This window comes from Labeo rohita, chromosome 16 (genome assembly GCF_022985175.1).
Source record: "Labeo rohita strain BAU-BD-2019 chromosome 16, IGBB_LRoh.1.0, whole genome shotgun sequence".
Classification (NCBI taxonomy): Eukaryota; Metazoa; Chordata; class Actinopteri; order Cypriniformes; family Cyprinidae; genus Labeo; species Labeo rohita.
The window spans coordinates 710296-730561 of record NC_066884.1 but is presented as its reverse complement, the minus strand read 5'-3'; the positions used below and the strand labels follow the sequence as shown (position 1 = coordinate 730561).

General features: G+C 31.2%; 1 protein-coding gene across 2 annotated transcripts; it reads left to right on the top strand.

Moving 5' to 3' along the window:
* The first annotated feature begins 6764 nt into the window (after nt 1-6764).
* On the top strand, nt 6765-19583 carry azi2 (5-azacytidine induced 2). Of its 2 annotated transcripts, none has more exons than XM_051130910.1 (8): nt 6765-6919; nt 9396-9618; nt 10951-11067; nt 11154-11253; nt 12517-12659; nt 14441-14502; nt 14923-15053; nt 18913-19583. In XM_051130910.1, exons 2-8 carry the CDS (start codon nt 9403-9405, stop codon nt 19203-19205), a joined length of 1062 nt encoding a protein of 353 aa, XP_050986867.1. In that variant the 5' UTR covers nt 6765-6919; nt 9396-9402; the 3' UTR covers nt 19206-19583. The 2 variants fall into 2 exon arrangements, with proteins under 2 accessions (XP_050986867.1, XP_050986865.1); XM_051130908.1 differs by having other exon boundaries at nt 18895-19583.
* Nucleotides 19584-20266: the final 683 nt, after the last annotated feature.

The following is a 20266-nucleotide window of genomic DNA, read 5'->3' as shown; positions in this document are numbered from 1 at the left end:
CTCTTTCAGTTTTGTATTTTCTGGTTAAGTAATGTTTTTATTAAGACTTTAAGAGTTTGAATGCAATGCTTTCAAGCATCTGCCAAATGCATTCATGTAAATCTGAATTTCCAAAGAAAGAAAAACTAAAAAAATGTCTGATCCCCATTGACTTACATAGTATTTTTTTCCACTCTATGGAAGTCATTATGGAAGCTACCAGCAACCGTTTCTTCAGCATATCTCCTGTTTTGGGTGAACTGTAGCTTTAATTGATTTGAATGAAAAAAAAAAAAATTATACTCAAATCGTGATCAACTAATATATCACTTATAATATAACTTATATTCACCATCAAACAGTAACATTTATAGAATGTTCGTTCAAAGTTCAAAGAAGCCTTTTCTGAAACATTTAGTTGGATGTTACTATTTGTTTAAAAAGTAACATTTGCAAAATGATAACATTGATACAATGACGTTCACATAACCAAGAATGTGACATTCAGAATAACATTTTCATAACATAATAGGAACCTTAGAAAACTGTTTTTTAGAATATATATATTTATTTGTTAGCTGATGCTGTTCTATATGCAGTTTTCTGTTATGTCATATTTACTGTGAGCTTTATGTGAAATTTGCATTACCTGGTCTTTAGTGGATTATATGATTCCCAATAAACACAGATTTACCAGATTACTGAGTACAGAATTTACTTTAACATCTTTATTTGTGAAAAACACTTTAATAGGATTACAGAACCAAGAGTTCCTGTTGAAAGTAGCATAGAAATCTGTTTATTTCACAGAGCTCATTTTTAATGAAGTCCAAATTTTTTTTGTAAATATTTTGTAATATATAAAACCAGATAATCCTGGTAAGTCGTTTTGCCTCTTTAGGACAAATTGCTTGACGTATTCCCCACTTGTAAGTCGCTTTGGATAAAAGCGTCTGCTAAATGAATAAATGTAAATGTAAAAATGTAATTGCTATTTTTAATTAAGTTGAAATTGTTTTTGTATTACTAATCATTTTAGTTCATGTTTTGTAAAAATAAATATAAATTTAACTGCTATTTTATTAATGAAGTTCTAATTATTTTTCTATATCTAATCATTTTATTTATTATTTTGTAAAATAAATATATATTTAAGTGTGATTTTTTTTATGACATTCAAATTATTTTTGTATTTTTAATCATTTTAGTAAATATTTTGTAAAATAAATATATATTTAATTGTGATTTTTTTATGCATTTATTTCTAAAAACTTTAGTAAATATTTTGTGAAAAAAAAATTTAATTGCTATTTTTTAATATTCAAATTATTTTTGTATTTCTAATCATTTTAGTAAATATTTTGTAAAATAAGTATACATTTAACTGCAGATTTTAATGTTAAGCCTCTAACATTTGGAACTTTTTGGCATCAGTCAATAACCATGTGCACTAGGGTGATTGATATGGTATAAAAGAAGTGTTCATTTAATTTCAGCAATTTTGCTGTCTTTTAGTTTGTACTGTGTGTAAATCGATCATCAGCCATCCTGCATTCTAAGCATCAGCCAGTGAAAACCCCATATCAGTCGCTCACAAACCATTCACAGAAAAAGAAGAACAGTTTCAGGGAAACCAAAACTGATCTTCTGCCAGATTCTTACAAACACACCGGCCGTGCGTGAGCTCAGAGTTTGAGTTTGTTTGTAAGTACATTACAGCATTATGTAAAACACAAAAACTATGTCAGAATAAATCTCTTATGTTTTGTAAAACTCTGAGCCTGTGAAGAATGTCTGCTGGGAAACCACTGAAACTTCTGGTAAAGGAATAATTCACCTGAACATGAAAATGAAAATGAAAATGAAAATGAAAATTCAAGCCATCCAAGATTAGGATGAGTTTCAACTGATTCAGACCAGACCACTTTTCACTGGAAGAAGACTTATTATGGATTATGGACTCAGTGTATTTTAGTTCAAACGTCTTGATGGATTTGTTTCAGTTTTTGTTTTCTCAAGATGTGTTTATGTGGATTATTGTGATGTTTTTCTCAGCTGTTTGGACTCTCATCCTGACGGCACCCATTCACTACATACTTAAATGTACTCACCCTCAGACCATCCAAGATATAGATGAGTTTGTTTGTTCTTTAGATTTGCAGAAATGTGTCATTCAATTACTTGCTTGCCAATGGATGTGAATGGGTGCCGTCAGAATGAGAGTCCAAACAGCTGATAAAAACATCACAACAATCTTCAAGTAATCCACACCACACCAGTCCATCAGTTAACATCTTGAGAAGATAAAAGACTTGTAAACAGCACTTAATCTGTGCAGATTTCTCTCCTGATTCAGACCAAACCACTTTTCACTGGAAGAAGTGTTATTATGGATCATGGACTCAGCGTATTTTAGTTCAAATGTCTTTATGATGGATTTGTTTCAGTTTTTGTTTTCTCAAGATGTGTTTATGTGGATTATTGTGATGTTTTTCTCAGCAGTTTGGACTCTCATTCTGACGGCACCCATTCACTACATACTTAAATGTTCTCACCCTCAGACCATCCAAAATATAGATGAGTTTGTTTGTTCTTTAGATTTGCAGAAATGTGTCATTCAATTACTTGCTTGCCAATGGATGTGAATGGGTGCCGTCAGAATGAGAGTCCAAACAGCTGATAAAAACATCACAACAATCTTCAAGTAATCCACACCACACCAGTCCATCAGTTAACATCTTGAGAAGATAAAAGACTTGTAAACAGCACTTAATCTGTGCAGATGTCTCTCCTGATTCAGACCAAACCACTTTTCACTGGAAGAAGTGTTATTATGGATCATGGACTCAGCGTATTTTAGTTCAAATGTCTTTATGATGGATTTGTTTCAGTTTTTGTTTTCTCAAGATGTGTTTATGTGGATTATTGTGATGTTTTTCTCAGCTGTTTGGACTCTCATTCTGACGGCACCCATTCACTACATACTTAAATGTTCTCACCCTCAGACCATCCAAGATATAGATGAGTTTGTTTGTTATTTAGATTCGTAGAAATGTGTCATTCAATTACTTGCTTGCCAATGGATGTGAATGGGTGCCGTCAGAATGAGAGTCCAAACAGCTGATAAAAACATCACAATAATCTTCAAGTAATCCACACCACACCAGTCCATCAGTTAACATCTTGAGAAGATAAAAGACTTGTAAACGGCACTTAACCTGTGCAGATTTCTCTCCTGATTCAGACCAAACCACTTTTCACTTGAGGAAGTGTTATTATGGATTATGGACTCAATTTATTTTAGTTCAAATGTCTTAATGATGGATTTGTTTCAGTTTTTGTTTTCTCAAGATGTGTTTATGTGGATTATTGTGATGTTTTTATCAGCTGTTTGGACTCTCATTTTGACGGCACCCATTCACTGCACACTCAAGTGTTCTCACCCTCAGACCATCCAAAATATAGATGAGTTTGTTTGTTCTTTAGATTTGCAGAAATGTGTCATTCATGGATTGAACTTGTCCAAACTTGCCAATGGGTGAGAAGATAAAAACTTGTAAACAGCACTTAATCTGTGCCTGATTCAGACCAAACCAATTTTCACAGAATGGAGTATTTTAGTTCAAATGTCAAATTTGTTTCAGCAAGATGTATTTATGGATTAAAACTCTCATTTTCACCCATTCACTGCACACTCAAGTGTTCTCACCCTCAGACCATCCAAAATATAGATGAGTTTGTTTGTTCTTTAGATTTGCAGAAATGTGTCATTCTACTTGCCCAATGGGTGTAAATTCAGAGTCCCAGACCACTTCTTCAAACTGATTCAGACCAGACCACTTCTTCACTGAAGGAAGCGTTATTAAGGATTATGGACTTGCAGTTAAAACAGTCTTAGTGATGGATTTGTTTCAGCTTTTGTCTTCTCAAGATGTGCGTATGTGGATTATTGTGATGTTTTTATTAGCTGTTTGGCACCCATTCACTGCAGAGGATCCACTGGCGAGACAGTGATGCAACGACACATTGTCTGATTAAGAAACACACTCATCCTGATCTTGGATGGCCTGAGGGTGAGCACAGTTTATTTTTAGTCAACTGTTGCTTTACTGGCGGTTTGTTTTGTGTGCAGCGCCACCTTGTGGTTAAGCGACCTACTAGTCACTAGCAGTACAATTATAAAAGACTAGAATTATAACAATCAACAGTGTTGGGAAAAGTTACTTTTAAAAGTAATACATTACAATATTGCGTGATTATGTTATTTAGTTATTTAAGGAAAGTAATGCATTATGTTACTTTTGTGTTACTTCTTAAATCTGGGCAGGGCTTGCTTGTTTGTTTTTAATATAAAAAGTTCAATTTTTGGCAAATGTAAAAGCCCTTTTACATCAAACGCCTGGAGATAAATGAAAAGTAAATTCATGTCTGTACAGTAAAACGCAGAAGAAAGTAAAAATCTTAATTTATCTTAAATGGTATTAAATACATAACGGATACTTGTATTATTTAACATATTTAATTATTGCAGATTTGCATCATATCCTGAGATACATTTCACAGTTTTTATTGATTTTGAGGAACACTGAATCTAAAACTAAAGTAACATCTTACTCCCGATTTCTCTCAACACAGGAGAACTTTCAATCAATAACTGGCGTTACTTATTTAGAAATGTAACGCGTTGTTTTACTAGTTACTTAATTCACGTTACTTTTAATGCGTTACCCCAACACTTACAATTAATATTAGAAACTACTGAACAGAAATTATTACTGTTAAATGAAATTATTATTGTTGTTATTATTTTAAACAACAGTTTATTTATTTATTTACAGCTAGAAATGATTGTTGTATACAGTGTGATGTAATAAAGCCTGTCTTTCATAATCATCATCTCAAAACCGCAAGAGTGCAGCACTTACCATGATAAGCCCTATTTCCTTACAGGAGACTTCCGCTATTTCATCCTTTAATAAATCTCTTTATTATTTCATGAATGTTTGTGTTTGTGTATTATTTGATTGTGCCGTGTTTATTTACAGTCATGTGAAAAAGTTCGGACACCCTATTGAATTTCATGGTTTTCTGTTTAGGGACATAATAAAAAATGATCTGGTCCTTGGCAGGTCTTAAAATTTAGAAAATAAATCCTCAGGTAAACATCATCACATGTCATATCACACTGTGTCATTATTTATTTAGCAATAATACAGCCAAGAGGGAAAGGCCATGTGTGACAAAGTTAGGACACGCTATGAGTCAGTTGCCTGTAGATCCACTTTTAGCAGCACTAACTTGAAGGATTCATTTTCCGTGTGACTTTATCAGTCTCTCACATCGTTCTGGAGGAATTTGGACCGCTCTTCTTTTCAACGTTACTCCAGTTTATTTAGGTTTGTGGGCATTTGCGTATGCACAGCTCTCACCACAGCATTTGAGTCAGGATGAGCTCTGGACTTGGACTGAGCTGTTGCAACACCTTGATTCTTTTCTTTTCAGCCATTCCGGTGTAGATTTCTGGTGTGTTTGGGATCATTGTCCTGTTGCATGACTTAATTTTGGCCCAACTTTAGATGTCAGACAGATGCCCTCGCATTTGACTCTACAATACTTAGATATACAGAGGAGTTCATGGCCAACTCAATGACTGTGAGGTGCCCAGGTCCTGTGGCTACAAAACAAGCCCAAAATGATCAGCCCTCCTCCAGCATGCTTGTCTTTTGATATGAGGTGTTTGTGCTGATGTGCTCTTTAGGTTTTCACCAAACTTGGCGCTGTGCATTATGGTCTCGTCTGTTCAAAGGACATTATTCTAGAAGACTTGTGTTTTGTTCAGATGCAACTTTGCAGACCTGAACTGTGCTGCAATGAAGCTTTCTTCTGCCAAGCCTTCCAAACATGACATTTTCGTCCTATATTTTTCCCAAACCCTTTATCATTGAACATGTGAACTGAGGCCTGTAGAGTCTGAGGTGTAGTTCTTGGGTTGTTTGCCATTTCTCTGAGCTTTACACGGTCTGATCTTGCGGTAAATTTTCTGGGACGTCCACTCCTGGAAGGAGAGGTGTCTGTTTTAAATGTCTTCCACTTGTGAATAACCTTCAGATTGTTTGGAAATGGCCTTGTTACTCTTCTCAGATTGACGGCAGCAACAGTTGCTTGTCTAAGATGATTGCTGATGTCTTACCTCCTTGGCATTGTGTTAACACACACCTGAAGGCTCCAGACCAGCAAACTGACAAAGCTTATGCTTTTATAGAGGCGCTCAGACTTGCTGATGATCAGTTAATCAAAGGTGTTTGATCAGCAGTGCTTGACTGTGATTTACCCTCTTAATCCCAATGTTAACAGTAAAGGCGTCCTAACTTTGTCACACGTGGCTTTTCCATTTGTGTTCAGTGAATAACGACACGGTGCAATCTGTCATGTGTTGTTGTTCATCTGAGGTTTTATTTTTAAAATAAGACCAGCCAAGGACCAGTTTTTTAAAATGATGTCCTGATACAGAAAACCATGGAATTCAATAGGGTGTCCAAACTTTTTCACACGACTGTATTTGTGTCTGTGGCGCCTCCTCTCGACAAACCGCTGTAACTGCAGCACAACGACACACTGAAAACCTCCAGAGTAGCACTTACATCAGCATTAACCACTTTATCATTAAATAAATGATTTTTCTCGGATTTCTGGCTAAGCTAATGAGGCAGCGCGGCAACCGCGCGCGTCTGGCTTTGAGCGCGAAGCAGATCTGTTTCCGCCGGAAGTCCAGCGAGCGGAGAGAATCACTTCCTGGAGAGTGTTTGTGCTGCTGCTTGATTTTGTGTCTTGAGTGTGTCGTGGAGTGTTTGTGTTGTTGAATCTTTCAGACTCGCAGTTTTCGCTCTGTATGATGGTTTATTGTGGTGTCGGTGTGTGTCCGCACTGACCGCTGCTGTCGGTGAGTGTTTTCTCATTTCCTCTCAGTTTTGAAATCAAACATCACAATAAATGAATATAAACACACGGCGTTTGTGATGTTTATCAGCAGTTTGTCGTGTCGAGATTGTCGTTTGTGTTTGTATGAGGATGACATTCGTTGTTCTTGCTGTAATAGTTGATTTTCCTCAGGTGATGTCTGCATGTGTTGTTGTTTTGAGGGGTTTATTTTCATTTTCCGTCAGTTTGTTTTCATTTGTTTTATTCTGAACTGTCATTTTGTTTTTTGCCTGTTGTCATGTTCCTTCAAAGCTGCTTTCTCTTTCACTTTGATGGACTGATCAATACCGACTGAAGATCATCTGGATAATAAAAGCCCTGAACACCTTATTCTCATTTTAACGTTAATGGTATATATTGTAGTGTTATAATGTATTACACTATTATTATTATTATTATTATTATATATTATACTGTATATACATCGTCAGTGGTTTCGCATTAGCGGTGCTGTACTGTACAATACAGTGTTATATGGCTTTATTATACTGGAATATATTTCGTATTTTAAGCATTATAAGATGTATGTCATAAAATAAAAAATGTAATAAAAGTGCACATAAAGGGAAATATTACTACAGAGTAAATTTCACAAGATCAGACATTTTGTCAAACTAATGTGGTCATAGTAATACTAATACTGCTAATAATAATAATAACAGTATTTTTTTAATAATTGTGACTGATTTGACAACAGGCAAAGGACAAAATGACAGTTCAGAATAAAATAGCAGATGAAAATAAACCCCCTCAAAACAAAACTGATTGTTTAATTGATTTTTTTTAAACATGCAAAATAATAATACCAATAATTATTAATATGGTCCATCAATACCAGCCACAGTTGTCTATATTGGTGCACAGTGGCCGCTATAATAATAATAATAATAATAATAATAATAAAGAATTTTGTTGTGCATTAAATATTTTGAACTTTCTGGCTCTAAGTATGCAAAATAATAATACAAATAATTAATAATAAATTTTGTTGATCAGCCACAACTTTCTAAACTGATGCACAGTAATAATAATAATAATAACATTTATTGTTATTATTTTTAATATTGTAGTTTTATTGTATTGTATTATAATATTGTAGAAATAATTGTGACTGATTGTTTAAATGATTGATTTTTAAACATGCAAAATAAAAATACAAATAATTATTATTACATTCTGTTGATAAGCCACAACTTTCTAAATTGATGGACAATAACAATAATAATAATAATTAAGAATTTTGCGGTGCATTAAATGTTTTGAACTTTCTAGCTCTAAATAATAATAACTAAGAATTTTGTTATTATTATTATTTTTAAAATTGTAGTTTTATTGTATTGTATTATAATATTGTAGAAATAATTGTGACTGATTGTTTAAATGATCAGTTTTTAAACATGCAAAATAATAATACAAATAATTATTAATAAATTCTGTTGATCAGCCACAACATCCTAAATTGACAATAATAATAATAATAATAATAATAATAACATTTATTGTTATTATTTTTAATATTATAGTTTTATTGTATTGTATTATAATATTGTAGAAGTAATTATGACTGATTGTTTAAATGATTGATTTAAAAATACAAGTAATTATTACATTCTGTTGATAAGCCACAACTTTCTAAACTAATGGACAATAACTATAGCAATAATAATTAAGAATTTAGTTGTGCATTAATTTTTAACTTTCTAGCTCTAAATAAACGAAATAATAATATTCAATATTCAACTTTCTAAATTGATGGAAAATAATAATAATAATAATAATAATAATAATTAAGAATTTTGTTGTGCATTAAATGTTTTGACATTTCTAGCTCTAAATAAACAAAATAATAATACAAATTTTTAAAAATAAATTTTGTTGATCAGCCACACCTTTCTAAATTGATGGACAAAAATAATAATAATAACAGTAACATTTATTGTTATTATTTGTAATATTGTAGTTTTATTGTGTTGTATTATAAAATTGTAGAATAAACTGTTTAAATGATAGATTTTTAAACATGCAAAATAATAATACAATAATTATTAATATGATCTATCCATATCAGCCACAGTTGTCTGTATTTGTGCACAGTGGCCAGTACAATAATAATAATAATAATTAAGAAGTTTGCTGTACATTAAATGTTTTGAACTTTCTAGCTCTAAATAAATAAAAATAATAATACAAATAATTATAAATACATTTTGTCTAAATTGATGGACAATAATAGTAATAATAATCTTAATGATGTATTACTGTTATTATTGTAATAATAATTATAATACATATCAAAGCAACTTTCATAACATGTAGCTCACAGGTCAGAACATAAAACATGAAAAGTGACTCAAATCAAGAATAATAAAATATATAATACAAATGAATGACATAACATATGATTAAAGTGTATTTGTTGTGTGTTGTGCTGTTGTCAGCTCTGGTATGGAGTCTCCAGTGGTGGATGATGACATCTGTATCCTGAAGCATGAGACGGCGTACGGGCCGCCCGAGAGCCCCGTGTCCGTGTGCGCCGGGGACGAGTCGGTGGCGTCTCACTTCGCTCTGGTCACCGCGTACGAGGACATCAAGAAGAGACTCAGAGACACGGAGAAGGAGAACGGACTGCTGCGCCGGAGAGTCAAACAACTGGAGGACAAGGTTCGTCTCACAGAATCAGACCGGCTGCTTCATTATGAAATCAAGCAAAAACTGCGCTTTAAATAACACATTAAAAAAAAACTAAAGTCTGTTTAGCCAGTGAGACAAAAAAATGTGAAGCATTTACTCAAATTATTCACTAAATCTGTTTTTGTTGTAAAGTCTGTTGTATTTTTCAATAATAAAATAATTACAATATTATTAAATTAGTAAGTATCATTATTTTAAATATCATTATTATTATTAATTAAAAAGCATTAAATATTGTGTTATGATTTTATTTATATATACTTATATATTATATTATATATATATACTTATTATACCATTATAACTTGTAAAAATAGTAAAATATTACAAATTATATTGTTCAATTATTTAACTAATAATTATTATATTTTTAAATTATTAAAATATATTTTTTATATTATTAATCTTACTTGTAAAATATTAAATATTGTTATTATATTGTTTGGATTATTATGTTTTATGCTATTGAATGTTACTAAAAAATGATTAAATATTACTATTTTGTCAAATTAATATTTTTATAATATTAAAATGTTATATTGTTTAATTATTACATTATATTAATAAATATCACAAATAATATATTAAATATTACTACATTGCTTAAATTGCTAAGTTACATTCATTATATTAAATTATTAAACATCACTAGTAAAACATTAAATATTATATTGTTGGAATATTTATTTTTATGTGATTAAATCTTACTAGTAAAATATTAAATATGTGTAGTAAAATATGTTGTTGGGTTTTATGTTTTACACTATTACTAGAAAATGATTAAATATCACTGTTTTTTAAAATTATTATATGTATCATATTAAATGTTGCTTGTAAAATATATTGTTGCATTACTGCATTATATTACTAAATACAGTATTAGTAATAAAATCTTAAATATGACTATATTGTTGAATTACTATGTTGCATTTATTATATGAAATTATTAAATGTCCTTAGTAAAATGTAAAATATTATAATGATTAATTATTAATTTTTTATTGTATATAGTTTACATTTAAATAATTGTTAAATATTTAAATTATCAAAAAAAATATTATTATTAAAAATCAAGTCAAAATAATTAAGGCATTCATAAACATTTTGGACACAAGTTGACACATTTACAATAAAAGTGTGTGGATCCAGTGATCACAAGGGTCTGAAAAGTGAGAAATGTAAAGCTTTATTTTTATTTTTTTTTTGTTTTAAATCAATGTGTTTATTATGGCTGTGTCGTGTGTAAATGATCCGTTTTGCATTGATCTCAGGCTGTAAGTGGTTTTCTATGTGTCTGTGCAGAATTTCCGTCCTGAAGCGCCTCCGTCTGAAGGGCCTCAGTACATGAACAAAGCCTTCAGTGCGTACCGCGGCATCTACATAGAGAAGGAGGACTTACAGATGGAGCTCAATAAAGTGGTACTTTGACTCTCCGTTCTCCTCCTGTTTGATAGTCGAACCCTCATGAGTGCACATAATAAACTGATTTCTGCCTTTTCTTCCAGAAAAAAGAGAAGCAGGATGTGGAGAGGATCCTGACGGAACAGCTGCAGGCCAGAGAGCTGGAGCTGCTGCAACTCAGATCAGAGATGGAGACGAGCCAAGGTGACGTTCAGCCTTTCATCACGCTTTCAGCACTCAATACAAGCTTTCCACTGACGTACGGTTTGTTAGGAAAGGACAATATTTGAAAATTTGAGGGTGCAAAAAAACCTAAATACTGAGAAAATCACCTTTAAAGTTGTCCAAATGAAGTTGTTAGCAATGCATATTACTAATCAAAAAGGAAGTTTTGACATATTTACGGCAGGAAATTTACAAAATGTCTTCATGGAACATGATCTGTACTTAATATCCTAATGATTTTTGGCATAAAAGAAAAATTGATTATTTTGACCCATACAGTGTATTTTTGGCTATTGCTACAAATATACGTTATACATTTTTAAATTATTAAATACTATAGTACTAAATATTGTTGAATTACTAAATTATTTTAAATGATTAAATGTTTCTAGTAATTAAAATATTCTTTGTAAAATACAGGAAAAATCAAGGTAAAATAATTAAGGTGTTTTCTGCGCTAATAAAATTGTATTCAATTAAGTATTAAATATTATTTAATGCATTATTAAAGTATGTAATATTAATAAATTGTTGAATTAATAGATTATCTCTAAATTATGAAATGTTACTAGTAAAATATTAAATATTTGTAGTAAAATATGGGAGAAATCAAATGATCAAGTGATTCTTCCCAAAAAATGCTTAGTAATTAATTATTGTTCATAAAAAATGTTGTTTAATTATTAAATTATTATATTATTAAGCATTACTAGTAAAAAATAATGTTATTATATTATTTTTGTTTTCAGAAATCATGTTTTTTATTATGTTATCATGTTTTTTATTGTGTTAGTCAGCTGTATTTTTTTAAATTATTTTACTTATAACCCAACTGCAGTTTAAATTAGATTAATTGAAATGCAAAAACATGATTTCTGAAAATTGCAAATGAACTCTTCATATTATGAATTGTAAAGTAAATTTTATATTATTAAATGTTACTAGTAAAGTATTATATGTTATTACTAAGATAGAGTAAAAACCTAGTTAAAATAATTAACATTTTCCGCACTTTCTTAGTAAATGAACACAGAAATGATACTTAATCAATGTAATTCGGGTATAGCAATGCATACAAATAATATTTGTCCAAATATGTATTTTACAAAAACTGTTTAAAATGAAATATGACACTTTGAGACTGATGATGTGAAGAAATCATTATATAGTTTATTATGTAGTGTTTGTTGCATTGAATGCTCCAGTTCATCAGCTGTTTTAACACTGTTTTTGTCGTGTCAGTGATGAAGAGTCTGACCGATACGGCCGATTACTGGCAGGTGGACAGACGCAGCAGTGACATGAAGACCAACTCACTGCTGGAGCAGCTGGAGCGGTTACAGATCGAGAACAACGCGCTGCACAGACTCTGCAGGGCCGGACAGGTGCGTCTCAACACCTGCACTACACCTGAGCTGCATCTGTGTTACGCCACACTTCTGATCACGTCTAAATAGACTTTCAGAGCAGGTTTTTGTCATGCCAACATCAAAGTTTGTCTCATCAACAAGTCACATGATGAAAAGTGAGTCTCTTTTGCTCACTGAGCCTGCATTTATTTGATGTAGCGTACAGGAAAAAATGTAAAATTTTGAAATATTTTTACTGTTTCAAATATCTCTGTTCTATGTAAATTTATGTTCAAATGTAATTTATTTCTGTGATGCGCAGCTGAATTTTCAGCATCATTACTCCAGTCTTCAGTGTCACATGATCCTTCAGAAATCATTCTGATATGCTGATTTGCTGCTCAACAAACATTTATGATTATTATCAATATTTAAAACACTTGAGTGCATTTTTTTCAGGATTCTTTGATGAATAGAAAGATCCAAAGATCAGCTTTTATCCGAAATAAAAAAAAACTTTTGTAACATTATACACTATACCATTCAAAAGCTTGGAGTCTGTATCATTTTTTGTTTTTGTGAAAGAAATTATAGAAATTAATACTTTAATTTAGCAAGAATGCTTTAAATTGATCAAAAGTGATAATAAAGACATTTATAATGTTGCAAAAGTTTTTTTTGTTTTAAAATTTCAAATAAATGCTGTTTTCTGAACTTTCTATTCATTAAAGAAACCTGAAAAAATCTACTCAGCAGTTTTCAAAATAATAATAATATGTATTTATTTTTTTAATTTTTTTTTTTTTTTGAGCAGCAAATCAGAACATTAGAGTAGTTTTTGAAGGATCATGTGACTGGAGTAATGATGCTAAAAATTCTGATTTTTAAATATATTTTAAAATGTATTCAAATAGAAAACAGTTTCAAAATATTTCAAAATTTGATTGCTTTTGCTGTCTTTTTGGATCAAATAAATGCTTAATAAAAAAAAAAATATATATATATATATATATATATATACACTACCGTTCAAACGTTTGGGGTCAGTAAGACTTGTAATAGTCTTTAAAGAAGTCTCTTATGCTCATCAAGGCTGCATTTATTTGATTTTAAAATATAGAAAAAAAAACAGTAATATTGCAAAATGTTTTTACAATATAAAATAATGTTTTTATTTTAACATACTTTAAAATAGAATTTATTCCTGTGATGAAAAGCTGAATTTTTATCAGCTGTTACTCCAGTCTTAAGTGTCACATGATCCTTCAGAAATCATTCTAATATGCGGATTTATTATTAGAATGATCAATGTTGGATAATATCAACAGTTGTGCTGCCAAATATTTTTGGTGAAACCTGTGATTTTTATTTTTATTTTTCCAGGATTCTTTCATGAATAACAAGTTTAAAAAGTACAGTGTTTATTCAAAATATAAATATTTTATAACAATGTAAATTATTTATTATTAACTTTTAATAAACTTTTAATTATTAACTTAATACATCCTTGGAGAATAAAAGTATTAATTTCTTTAAAAAAAAAAAAAAAAAGAAACAATAAAAATGTACTGACCCCAAACTTCTGAACGGTAGTGTATATATATACATATATATATATATAAACAAATAAATGAAAAAAACATTAAAAATCAAAAATATTTAATTTTTAAAATCATTTATATTTATATATAAAATAATAATTATATATATATATATATATATATATATAATGTAATATATATTTTTAAAATTTTATATATACAAATTATTATTGAAATAAAATATAACACATGTCTCTCATGATCTTTTTCTCACAGGATATTTCTGAAAACTGTGTAATTGATGGTGATCCATCTCATGAAGCTCTGACAGATTTCAGGTATTTATGGCATTAGTTTTCTCTGAATTTTTTTCCTGTTTTGTGGTGTTTGCAGTGCTGCAGGCGTCCACTAGAGGGGGTGATTGTTACAGAAATGATCAATAAAAAGATATTTAACATTCACATAATGAACACACATTACATTTTCATCATGTAAATCAAGTGAAGGGGTTCCTACAATGGGAATGTCAGGAATTTCTTCAGCCATTTTTATACTCAAGACACATTTCACAGAATATTGGATACTGAATACTGAAATACAAATTAATAATAACTATATAGACTTATTAAAAAAGGGAAACAATGGCAAACAATAACCCTGACATACACATGCATGCTGTGTCACATTAACAACAGTGCAACTTAAAAGCATAAAGATGAGTATAATTAACAAAAGTGATGCAGATATGTTGCGTTTAGGACGATGGCGATCGTTCAGTCGTATCGGGACGTCCTCAGTGAAGTGTCCCGTTTGCAGTCGACCGTCCGCTCTCAGTCGGAGCTGCTGAGGAAGATGAGAGAGAGACCAGCGCCGCTCGTCTTCAGAAGAGGTGAGTTCATCAGCGCTCTCGCACCCACGTGAACGTCTGTTATTTATGGAAGCTTTCTGACACACAATCAAAATATGAAATGTAATTGTAAGTTTACATCTTGCAGTTCTTTTTTTTTTTTCACCATAGATTCAAAAGCAATATAATTGTGTGTTTTTATCTCACAATTCAGATGTTTTAGTTTGCAGTTGTAAGTTATAAACTTGTAACTATCAGTTTAAATCTCACACAATCACAGAATAAAAAAAAAATAAGAATAAAAAAAGGAAAAATATTTTTTTCTCACAGTTGCAAGTTTATATCTCACTTCTCAGAATAGTTTTATATTTTGCAATTGTAAACTTATTCTGACTTTTTTCTTTGTTTCTGCTATTTTAAAAAAAAAAGATTAACTTTTTATCTCACTTTTTTTTTTTTTTTTTGTAAATGCAAGTTTATATCTCACAACTGAAATATTTTTTCTCAGAATTGCCAGAAATGTCTTGCAATTTTAAGTTAAAAATTTGTAATCGTGATTTTTACATCTCCCAATTTTTGACTTCTTTTCATCAGAATTTGAATCAGAATCTTTTTTTTTTTTTTTACGGCATAGAATATAAAATTTAAAAAAGGTTATTGCACAATTGTATCTCACAATTCAGATGCTTCTTTTCAGAATTGTGAGTTTATATCTTGAAATTGTAACTTATAATCCTGACTTTTTTCTCACAACTGTTTTTTTTTTTTCAGCCACAGAATAAAAAAATCAAAAAGGTGATTGCATTTTGTATCTCAGAGTTTTTTCTCACAGTTGCGAATTAACAATTCTAGAAACTTGCAATTTCTGAGTCAGAATTGTGAGATATAAACTCAGAATTGTGATTTATTCTATTATTTTATTATTATTATTATTATTATTATTATTATTATTATTATTATTTTTAAAATATTTATTATTTTATTATTTATTAGTATTATAAATCATTTTTTATTCTCTAGCAGAAGTAAGCTTCCATAATTATTAGATTTATGTTAGAAAATATTTTAAAAATGAGTTATTTGAGAGTAAATGCTGGATAGAAGTTTGGAATAATAACTTTTTTTTTTTTTTTATGTTTTTGAAAGAAGTCTCTTCTGCTCACCAGGGCACTGTATTTATTTGATCAGAAATGTCATAAAATCACTAAAATAGTGAAATATTATTACAATTTAAAAAATGTAAAAAAGCTGTGTTCTATGTGAATATGTGTTAAAATATAATTTATTCCTGTGATGCAAAGCTTAATTTTCAGCATCATTACTCCAGTCTTCAGTGTCACATGATCCTTCAGAAATCATTCTAATATGCTGATTTGCTGCTCAACAAACATTTATGATTATTAGCAATGTTGAAAACAGTTGTGCTGCACAATTTTTTTTGTGGAAACTAGTACCTTTTATTTTTTTGGGCTTCTTTGATGAACAGAAAGTTCTAAAGACCAGCATTTATTTGAAAAAGAAATATATTGTAACATCTTTACTGGCACTTTTGATCAATTTAATGCACCCTTGATGAATGTAAATGAATGAATTTCTTTTTTTAATCCTATTTATCCCAATCTTTTGATTGGTAGTGTATCACGGTTTCCACAACAATAATGTTTCTTGAGCAGCAATTCAGCATCTTCTTTCAAAAACAGAAAATCTTCATTTATTCCAATCTTCTGTCCAACAGTGTATCTCAAATATTGTTAAAAGTAAAATATCAGGCAGGATGATAAACAGACCTTCACTCAACGTACATCACATATATGAGTTAAAAAACAAAGACACTTTTAACGCACTTTCTGCTGCTGTATCTGTATTAAATCTGCACATGCGTGTGTAAGTAAATGATGTGACGTCTGCTGTCATAGATTCAGACTGAGCTCATCTCAGTCACATCAGCTCAGTGTGTGTGTGTGTGCTTGTCTGTGATTGTTAGTATTCCCGGGGTGTTGCAGAAGAAAAGCAAAAGGTGCAAATTAGAATGAGTGTTAAAAATGAGGAAGAGCTCCATGTTTATTTCAGTGAATGTGGAGACGGCGGGCGGCGGCGTGTGAGGAAAATGTCTTTTCTTTAAGATATAGGCCGTATATTCCTCTGAGAGATCAGCAACATAATCAGTTTTCAAATGAGCCCCTCGTTGTTTCTTTAGATGAGAAGCAGAGAGTTAGTGATGTGTGTGAATCGGTGCGTCCCTGAGGAGCGGAGCGGAGCGGCCGCACTAATGCATGCCTTATTTATGTTCCTGCGCTGTGTGCCATCTGTGCTGGTAAAAATAGTGAGCACACTCACTGGTGATCTGGTTTGATTTCAAACTTTATACCCAGGTGAGTCTCAACAAACAGACCCACGACATTTCATCACAAACTACAAGAAATTATATTTTACTGAAGAAAATAAAGCCTTTTTTAGGGGGCTTTTTTCCAAACTATTTTTATATAATGTATTTTTGTCTCAAATTAAAGTATACATGCAGAAAAATTAAAAATCAGTCTTTATTTATATATATATATATATATATATATATACACACACACACACACACACACACACACAAGATAGCAAATAATATTAATAATACTGTTAATAATATATAAACAGACCTGTGTGTGTGTGTGTGTGTATTTGTAATTTAAATAATCTTTTATTTTCGAACTTTGCAGTATACACATAAAGTAATATTAAAATAATATATAAAAATAGATATATTTTTTTATTTATATAATGTGTTGTTTGCTGTTATGTATATTATATGGAACATATATATTGTAGGAAATAATACTTTACATATATAATACAAAATAAATGGATAAATATATAGTAAATAAAAAAATGGTAGTTATGTATAAATATATAAATAATAATATTGTAAATATTATATTTATATTATATTTATATATAATATTATACATTTATTAATATATTTATATAAATATATAAATATATTAATATAATAGAAGTGAGAAAATAAGAGATTATGTAATTACATTTTGGATATCTATCTATCTATCTATCTATCTATATATATATATATATATATATATATAATTTCGAAAATCTATTTACATAATCTCTTATTTTCTCACTTTACAGTATACACATAAATAAATATAAAAACCTTTTTTATTTAATTATTTATAAAATGTTTTGTTTTCTATTATGTATATTATATGGTATAACATATTATGTGTAACATATGTATGTAGTAGGAAATATTACATTACATATATAATGCAAAATAAACGGATAAATGTATAGTAAATAATATAAATAATGTTATATATATTATATAAATAATAATAATAAAAAATATGTATGTGTGTATATATATATATATATATATAGTAAATATTATATACATAATGTATGCACAAAACAAATAATATATAAAATATAAATAGACAAAAAACATATATATAAATAAAAAAAAAAAATAAAAATATATATATATATATATAATATATAAAAATATATATTTAAAAAAAAAAATAAATATATATATATATATACACCATAAATATATCAAAACTTAATTTTTGATTAGTAATATGCATTTGCATTCTTAGCAATATGCATTGCTAAGAAGGCGATTTTCTCAATATTTTACTTTTTTTACACCCTCAGATTCCAGATTTTCAAATAGTTGCATCTCGGCCAAATATTGTCCTATCCTAACAAACTTTAAACTCAATTAAAAAAAAAAAGACCCTTATGACACTCATTTTATTTTGCATCTTTTCGTGTGAGTGAGTGTGTTGTGTGTCCAGTGTGTTTAGTGGCTGTAGTGTGTTTGTGGGAGTTTCTGGTGTGTAATAAATCCGGAGGCTGTCGGTTTCAGCTGCTTCAACTGTTCCAGTGCAGTGCCTGGACGACGTGCAGAGGAACAGTGAGCCGGCGAGAGCCGTCGTCCCTCGTCCTCCCAGCGCGCCTCCGCTGCCCTCGGCGTCCGACGGCCCGCAGGACCCCTGGGCCATCCCGCGTCCGGCTCCGCTGGGCAGCCCCGGCGTTCGGCTCAATCCCCCTCCGCGCATGAGCTCGCTGGACGACAGCTCCTGGTCCTTCCCCAGCCCTCCCCGACCCAGCGACGCCCTGTTCTGGGACCAAACCAAGCCCAAGAGCCCCGCCGGCGACTGGGCCCAACCGTACTGAGTCCCGTCCCGCCACACCGCACCTTACCTGCCTTAACACACGTCCCTCTCTGGATGAGCAAATACCTCGAGCGGACCGGGACGGAGACACCCGAGCGGGACGCCGGACGCTTGAACGGACGCGTTCCTGACGTGTATTTGTGATTCACTATCTCCTATAGGCTTGTGTTCATCTCCTCGGTCGAGTCGATTCTATTAACCGTAACGGATGCCGTCTTGTATTATGAACGTGCAAAGGGAAGGTTTTAGTAGTTGAAGCACTCCTCGAAAGTTGTTTCTTTAGAAACGCGTCTGTCGTGTGTTTATGCCCGTACCATACTGCTCTTCAAACCCCAAACCAGAGAAAACGATGTTTTGGTGTTTAGATTTAGTCAATAAACGAGTGGATCAGTGGGCGGCGGGTTTGTTTGTGGAAGTGATTTAGTTTTAAACAGGGTCTCACAGTCAAACCTGGAAATATTTAAGTCTTTTTGTAGTAAATGATCTGCTGTTTTTAGGGGCCAAGCACTTGTCGTATCCGTTACTCTTCATATTCTTCATCTTCCCTCTTGAGTCTGTGGCAGACCATACAACCATATGGTAAAAAGTTCTCAAATTTGGCAAACAGGTAGAGGACGGTCTCAACGTTAGACATACCAAGTTTGGAGTCTCTAACGCAAACCCTCTAGCGCCACCTACAGTTCAGAGTTGCACTTACATTTACGCAAACCATATGGTCTAGATGCAAAATTCTTTTTGAAAAGTACTCTGAAAAATCTGAATTCTTTTTTCAGAATTCCTCTGATTCCTTGGCCGATTCGATTGCGCCCTTTGACGTCAATTTCTGTCATTAATATTTTCCTGCCATTTTAAATTTTTCTAAAAATCGACTTTTCTAATTCCTCCAGTGCCATTGCTCTGATTTTCAGGAAATTTGAATAAGATCATATTCAGATCATCCCAACGTAAAGTTAAGAAATTCCAGTTGATTGGTCAAACCGTTCGCAAATAACGCACAAACGAATTTGACGAAGAGCAAACCAAAATGAACATGAGGCTACATCTCCCCAATGTTTTAGTGCA

Coding starts and splice junctions, on each gene's coding strand:
- azi2 (XM_051130908.1), top strand. CDS start 9,403: ATGGAGTCTCCAGTGGTGGATGATGACATCTGTATCCTGAAGCATGAG. Junction 11,254..12,516: donor AGAGATGGAGACGAGCCAAG/GTGACGTTCAGC, acceptor TTGTCGTGTCAG/TGATGAAGAGTCTGACCGAT. Junction 15,054..18,894: donor GCCGCTCGTCTTCAGAAGAG/GTGAGTTCATCA, acceptor TGTCGGTTTCAG/CTGCTTCAACTGTTCCAGTG.